Below are 8,311 nucleotides of genomic sequence, written 5' to 3'. Positions count from 1 at the left end.
AATCATCTCCGGACAAAACCATCCAATTTTTATTGGAGGTTCGCAAGAATTTACCTCCTCGTAAACCGCACTAAACTCACAAATAAGAGAATTTTGTTAGTAATTCGGTCATTAAAACAATTAAACAACAATGCCTAACTTGTAAGATAATGAACATCACCTCATGTAGACATGGAAAAGAGCTACGTTCAGCATCTCTCCTCTCAAAAATTGCCCGATGTCACTAGGACCAATAATTACATACGGGTCTTCTGAAAAGCAGTATTGCTCCTTCAGCAGGGGCAACATGATTGGGTCCTCCTCACTTATGCGAGATGCACAATAATGCAGCCATTTGCAATCTTGAGAGAGATCTTTTAGCTCCTCATCAGTCAAAATTGGAGTGCTTGGCATCGACTTTGACCCAGTCGACACCTTTGCTGAGGAACCGACCTCTCTACAAGATCCCTTTGGACTCTTTTACTATTTCAATTTATAAAATTAAATTAGTGTGAGCATGCAATTAAAAAAATAAAAATAAATAAGGTACAAATGATTCTTACCATGTTAGTGAATCGGACCCAAGCATATGGCCATGTGACGAAACTACCTAGGGCGTTTGATAGTTTCTCAAGGCTCCATGCTGGCATTGGAATTGGGAGTGAGAAATCTTCAAACCCCTTTACAATAGTCTCCACGGCCACACTGATGTGGCCACTTGTAACAGGCACTGAATGCACTGTTTGGCCCTCTTTATTTGGCTGTGTCATACCATATGCAACCTCAGTTAAGTCGCCATCACTAGCAACACCTAACTGAGGTAGCAAAAGAGAACAAGGAGTCGCCTCCTGAAAATTGTGTCGTTTAGTATAATAAGCATCATAATAAAATTTTAATTACGCGTTGCAATTTAAATTAATAAGTGCTTATATATTTAAAAACTATGTACCTGTAGCACTGGCACCGGAGTTGGCTCCGGATTTTGAGCAACGGGGGTATTAGTAAAGAGCTGGGGTGCTACGGGGGTAATGGACTCGGGTGTTGGCTCGACCAAAGCGTTAGAATCCCCATGTTGACTTCCCTGATCCTCGACAATCAGGTTTGCCAAGTCCACAATGGGTGTACCCATCTTTTGCAACACGGTGGCCAACTTCGCGAGAACGTCCTTCGTAATCTCCGCTCGGAGGGTTGCTGCTTCTTCCCGCAGTGCTGTTCGGGATTGAGTAGCAACACACTCTTTGCCGAATGCCTTCTGTAACCCCACGCGGACGCCTCCTTTTCCGACTACCCGCCCACTGTGGTCTTTCCCTAAGACCATATGCAATGCGTCAACATTGCCTTTTGGGATGAACTCCCCCGTAGGTTCTTTTTCCTTCCAGCCCATCTGTTCAAATAAAAAGTGACATATATAGTAATTAGTATAAGTACATCAAAGCCAAAGAATACAAAACAAATGAAGAATATACTTAATAATTTCAAAACTCACCACAGCATCAGCAACCTTCTTCGTTCCCGGATCATTAATGGTAAATTTACCACTTGCATCTCGGGAATGAAGCCCGCAATACCAATCACGCACCCGATCTCCAGCAAGAGTATGTACGGATGCGGAGGTAGTCGTAGATGAGGGTGTGGATGAACTTTGATTGGGGTATAAACCCGCATCCACCCACTCTTTTCGGACCTCATCGTACGTTTTCTGGCCTAAGCGATGGTAAAACTTCCTTTTGCTTGCAGAATTTGAAGCTTTACCACGCTTTTCCTAATTAATCAATAGAAATCGAATGTCATGTATTAGTTTAATGACTGAATCAAAAGAAGTAAATTCAAATTGGTAAACTATAATATAATATGAAATACTTACAACTTCTATGGGAGTTGTTCTTTTGGCAACAAAGGCCTCCCAATCCCTCTTCGATATGTGACCCCATATTTCGTAGGGCATCTTCGAAGGTGCTTGCTCTCCACCTTCGTTTCCCGTTTTGACCTTTTTGGTCGTACGGGCACGGGTCTTCGTAATCCAGCCAGTTACTAGCTTGGATTTGAAATCTCTGAATCTTTCAGCAACAGCTGAAAGAAATACATTCTTCTTGTCCTCATCGCTCTCGATGTGGAAAAGATTCTACAAAAAAAATTTATATTTGTTACTATCAATTAAATTAATTTTAAAATGAAACTAAATGAGTAAAAATAGTAAAGTTGCTTACCACAGTATCATTCCATAGAGAGTTTTTCAAACCCTCTGGAACCTCGTTCCATGCGTGCAATATGGAAATCTTGCGGATACATAGGCCCACTTGTTTTCCATATTGCCTACGCCATTTTCCGCAGGGTTGACCCAATGCATTGTATTCCAAATGCATTGGTTCCGTGACTTTGAGGTTTTTCGTAGGACCTCGCCCTTTTCTTTTCTTACTGGTAGTGGGAGCATCCATTGGTGGGGCGTCTTCAGTCTCAAAATCATTGTCTAGAGGTGGAGCGTCTTCAGCCATACGCTCGAATCTCACAATTTTGGTCCTCTTCACTGTCGTAACTACGATGCTCATTATCCGAGGTCTCAATCTCGGGGACAATTTCGTCTCTGAATAGATGCATTATATATCAGTACCTGAAAGAGTATGAATAGAAATATATTAGAACATAAGCTAAGTAATATTAAGAATATGACTATGATTTACAATTCTAATCCGTACGTTCAACACAATAATATATAACAAATAAGTGTTCTGTGCAAAGTTTCATGCAAAACAAACCAAGTGCCAAAAAAACTTTTAAAAGCTTTAAATTCATACCTTGTGAATCACTTAATTCAAATGTATTCCTTCCGTGTGATCTACACGCATATAACCAACATCTACATCATCTACATCATCTTGATCCACTGATATTGGATTGATAAAGGGAGGGGAGTCTTCAAAAGCTTCATATTCTTCCTCATCCTCAACATCACCTATACCAAGAATGCTTCTTTTTCCCGGTACAACAATAGACCATTTTTTATCAGACAGGTCTACAATGTAGAATACTTGCTTGGCTTGTGTGGCTAGTATGAATGACTCCTCACTATCACGCAAACGAGCTAAGTCTACAAGAGTGAATCCACAAGGGTCGTCATTTTTTATGCATCGTCGATTATTATCTACCCACTTACATTTGAAAAGACCAATATTGAAAGTAGAGTAGTCAAGCTCCCATATTTCATGTACCCGCCCGTAGTATACCAATTTAGCATCAACCGGCGCTTGATCCTTCGCACTCGCGTAAAATGTAGATGACGCCAAAATAGAAACCCCACTATTCTGTAGATACGATGACTTCTTGTCTTGACCCTCAGTCCAAAATGTGAAGCCATTGACATCGTAACCCTCATATTTGTTGACATCATCACAATGACCAAAAGCTAACCACTTAACAATTTCGGATACACCCTTGAGTTCTTCGCATATTACTCGATTATGAAACCAATTAATAAACGTCTTGTTATGCAACTGCATCAATGCCCTATCCCCTTTAGAAGGATGTTTTGCGCGCAATATATCAAAATGCTCACTCAAAAAAGGATGAACTTCCGGAATATGATGCAACACATACAAGTGTGCTTGTAGAAGGCTTTCTCGAGGAGGTGTGACCGATTTGGAGCCAATTGTTCCTTTTCCCTCAAGCCTTCCTTCATGTCTAGAGGTAGGAAGTCCAATAGGCTTTGCCATGGCCAAATACTCGGCTATAAAGTTACTAATCTCATCGCTCACAGTGCCTTGAATCATACTCCCCTCGGGTTGTGCTGGATTCCTCACCTTGTTTTGTAAAACACCCATGTGTCTTTCAAAAGGATAACACCACCTTAAAAAAACTGGACCCAAAAGTTTGATCTCACGAACGAGATGGACAATAAGATGAACCATTATGTCAAAGAAAGAAGGTGGAAAATACATCTCAAACTTGCATAAAGTTACAATCACGTCGAGTTGAAGTGCATCAAGTTTAAAGGGATCAAGAACTTTACTACAAATTGTGTTGAAGTACGAACATAGCTTGGTAATAGCATATCTCACATGTTTTGGCAGTATTCCACGGATTGCAATTGGTAAGAACACTTGCATCATTACATGGCAATCGTGAGATTTCATGCTTCCCAACTTCAGCTCACCATTTAGGCTAACAAATCTCTTCATGTTGGATGAGTACCCAGACGGAACCTTAATGCCATACAAACACTCACAAAATGTCCGCTTCTCTGCTTTGGACAATGTGTAGCAAGCTGGAGGCAAATAAACTTTGTCATTAAGCATCTTCTTCTTACTGCCACCAACTTCATCATCAGCTCTATTTCTTTTCTTACTCACCTTAACATGTGCCCACAACTCCGGACGAAGACCCTTACATTCAAACCAATCTCGCACGGCCCTAACATCTTTTGTCTTACCCGGAATGTTCATGAGAGTCCCGAGTATGGCATCGCATACATTTTTCTCTATATGCATAACGTCAAGACAATGCCTAACCTGTAGATCTCTCCAATATGGAAGGTTCCAAAAGATTGATTCTTTTTTCCATAATCGGCCTTCACCTCCTTGCACTTGCCCCGTTTTACCAAATACAGTCTCAACTCCCTTAACTTGTTCATAAACCTCATAACCGGTCAACGGTCGACGAGCTACACGGTCCTCAACCTCCCCATTGAACAACTTCTTCTTCTTACGATATTGGTGGTCTCGTGGGAGGAACTTTCGATGGTGCATGAATACGTGTTTGCACTTAGGAATCCACGTGGATTCCATGTCATCGATACATATCGGGCATGCTTTCTTCCCTTTGTTCTTATACCCCGATAAGTTGCCATATGCCGGAAAATCATTAACGGTGCATAAAAGCATTGCACGCAAGGTGAACTCCTCATTAGCATATGCATCAAACACTGAAACGCCTTCATCCCACATCTTTCTCAAATCCTCAACGAGAGGTGCAAGATACACATCTATGTCATTGCCAGGTTGTTTAGGACCCGAGATAAGAAGCGAAAGCATTATGTACTTACGCTTCATACACAACCAAGGTGGCAAATTATAGATCACTAAAAGTACCGGCCAAGTACTATGTTGAGAACTAAGATTGCCGAACGGGTTCATTCCATCCGTACACAGTCCGAGCCTTAAATTACGAACCTCATCCCCAAAAGTCTTATGCAACCTATCAATACTCTTCCACTCCGGAGAATCAGATGGATGTGTGAGCAAGTGACCTTTCTTCACCCTATCTGCATGCCACCTCAAATTTAACGCATCTTTCTTTATAGAAAACAAGCGCTTGAATCTAGGTATTATTGGAAGATACCACAATACCTTAGCCGGGGGCCCTTTAGCATCCCGAGCCCCTTTACGCTTGTAGCGCGATAACCCACACCTAGGACACTCTTCTAAGTTCTCGTTTTCATTCCGATACAACACACAATCATTCGGACACGCATGAATCTTCTGGTACTCTAAGCCGAAAGGACACATGAGCTTTTTGGCATAATATGTCGACTTTGGAAGTTCATTTCCCTCAGGAAGCAACTCACCTAACGCTTCTAATAACATTGTGAAACTAGCGTCACTCCAATTGAACTTTGACTTAATGTTGAAAATTGTCAACACTGCTGTTAGTTTGGTGAACTTTGTACATCCAGGGTACAAAGGCTTTTGAGAAGCCTCTGTCAACAAGTCAAAAACACGAGGACGTTTTCCTAACTCATCCTCGACTCCCTCCATCATCTCATCAACACGATCCACATCCTCATCGACATTCTCTTCATCTGTCTCATACCCATCAACATGATCTACTACATCCTCATTGACATCGGCCACATTATTGACGTCCTCAACAACACTTTTCTCTTTGTAAACTCCCTCCTCACCATGCCAAACCCAAACATGATATTGAGGCCTAAACCCACGTCGAAGTATGTGCTCCCTAAGGATATCAACACTATCTACCTTTGATACATTGCCACAACTGACACATGGTCAATAAAAACCAACTCCCCCCGTCCTAACTTGATGTTCAACCGCAATACTACAAAATTCTAATACGCCATCAATAAATTCCGACGATTCAATGCTTCCATACATCCAAGAACGATCGTTTGTCATCCTAATTAGTGTGATTAATTGATTCAAAACAAAATTAATACACAACTTTTAAACATATATACTTATTTATAATAAACATATTTACTAAATATGCTAATAATTAATTAACAAACCACAAACCACAATATAAATAATAAACAACAAACCACATTCCTAAAAACATATTTACTCTAACTTTTCCAAGTGAAAATCAAGATGGTGAGAAGCTCACTAACTTAACCTTAAACAAATCACAATACATTTCATAGTCTACTTATCATTAACAAAGTTCAAGTTGCACTAATATATCGTTCATTCCCTCGACCCTTTTAATTCTACGATGATCACAAGTGGGTAGTTCTCTAACACAACTATAACCAATTTACAATACATGCCATAGTCTATCTAGTAAGTAGTATCTATCATCTAAACGTAATTCACAATACATGCCATATATATACATATATATATATACATATATATATATATACATATATATATATATATATATATATATATATATATATATATATATCTATATATATATATATATATATATATATATATATATATATCTATATATATATATATCTATATATATATATATATATATATATATATATATATATATATATATAGATATATATATATAGATATATATATATATATAGATATATATATATATATATATATATATATATATATATATATATATATATATATATGTATATATATATATATATATATATATATATATATATCTATATATATATATATATATATATATATATATATATATATATATATATATATATGTATATATATATATATGTATATATATATATATGTATATATATATATATGTATATATATATGTATATATATATATATATGTATATATATATATATATGTATATATATATATATATATATATATATATATATATATATATATATATATATATATATATATATATATATATATATATATTGTTTTCATCAAGATTGGATAAATGATATTTTATATGTAATCCTATCTCTAAAATAAGATGACCATATCATACAGATCATTTAGCCCATATCATACATATCATACTGACCATACCTATCTCTAAACGATATTTTCATTTCTTTGTTTTGATCATGATCTACATTAGAACAAAGCAACAAGAACAGAAGGGTTTTGACATTAAATGCGACCAGCAACAAGAACAAAGCAATGCGACCAGCAACAAGAACAGTAAGCAACAATGAGATATTTCAATGCTTATTGAAATTAAAAAGAGAAATACTACCCTAATTCGTGAGTTTTGAAGATGAACAAGCAAATGCCTTTGGTTTCAAACAACGGTTTTGAAGAATGCGCACACAGTAGAACAAGCAAACGTTTGTTCTGGGTTCGTTTGTGAATGAAAATGAAGATGAACACGTACAGTAAGCAAATGATGAGCAGCAAATACGTTTTTTTCCACTAGTGCTTATTCATAAATTATATAGATTTTTTCTCATTTGGTGAGTCGTTAACCATTAAAATATTAAAATCCCCATAACACAGTAGAAGGTTCAAAACAATGTGGTTTTTTTGGTCTTCAAATTGTCATTTTTGTTCTCTACTGTTTTAATATTTTTATTTTTTTTTGATAAATGTTGTAGATTAGGTAATAAAAATATCACAACAATTTGAGTTTTTAGGCATAAAAGTTGGAGATTTAGGTGCTTTAATGGTTAATAATTTATTAACGAGAAAAATTCAATGTTATTTGTGAATAAGGTTATTGTGCAAACCAATATAAAACTACAGAGCTACCATAAGAATAAAAAAAATGTGTATTATGTAGACATTTTGAAAACTAGAGAATTACCCCAAGGAATAGTTAATGTGAGTTGAATCTATAATGAGATTTGGAATATAAAAAATTTCCAATTTACATCTTAATATCATTAAGTACGGCAGATGAATATAATTTCACGGATTTCGCATAACATTTGCCCTAGTTGGGGCAAGTCTGTGGACGTGTATGAATCTTGTAGATAGTAAGTGAGTATGGCTATGAAAAGCCTAAATTGCTATGGGTAGTAGATATGTAGTGGGTGTGAGGTTTTACCTACCTTGACCCATACACACCTATCCAGTCCACTCGTGTCTTATTTATAATATACTATTTTATAATACTTGTACCTAATATATAATTAATATTTATTTAATTGGCAAAAAATTTAAAATG

General features: G+C 36.6%; 1 protein-coding gene across 2 annotated transcripts; it reads right to left on the bottom strand.

The window, feature by feature from the left end:
• Positions 1-328: 328 nt before the first annotated feature.
• LOC130821477 (uncharacterized) lies at positions 329-4,758 on the bottom strand. 2 transcript variants are annotated; one of them, XM_057687270.1, is made up of 7 exons: positions 2,772-2,895; positions 2,187-2,587; positions 1,844-2,101; positions 1,466-1,741; positions 929-1,363; positions 543-827; positions 329-462 (listed from the first exon to the last, which is right to left on the bottom strand). In XM_057687270.1, exons 2-7 carry the CDS (start codon positions 2,523-2,525, stop codon positions 460-462), a joined length of 1,596 nt encoding a protein of 531 aa, XP_057543253.1. In that variant the 5' UTR covers positions 2,526-2,587; positions 2,772-2,895; the 3' UTR covers positions 329-459. The 2 variants fall into 2 exon arrangements, with proteins under 2 accessions (XP_057543253.1, XP_057543249.1); XM_057687266.1 differs by lacking the exons at positions 329-462; positions 543-827; positions 929-1,363; positions 1,466-1,741; positions 1,844-2,101 and having other exon boundaries at positions 2,461-2,587; positions 2,772-4,758.
• Positions 4,759-8,311: the final 3,553 nt, after the last annotated feature.

Source organism: Amaranthus tricolor, chromosome 1 (assembly GCF_026212465.1).
Source record: "Amaranthus tricolor cultivar Red isolate AtriRed21 chromosome 1, ASM2621246v1, whole genome shotgun sequence".
NCBI lineage: Eukaryota > Viridiplantae > Streptophyta > Magnoliopsida > Caryophyllales > Amaranthaceae > Amaranthus > Amaranthus tricolor.
Note: the sequence above shows the minus strand (reverse complement) of the source record. Positions and strands in the feature narration are given on the sequence as shown.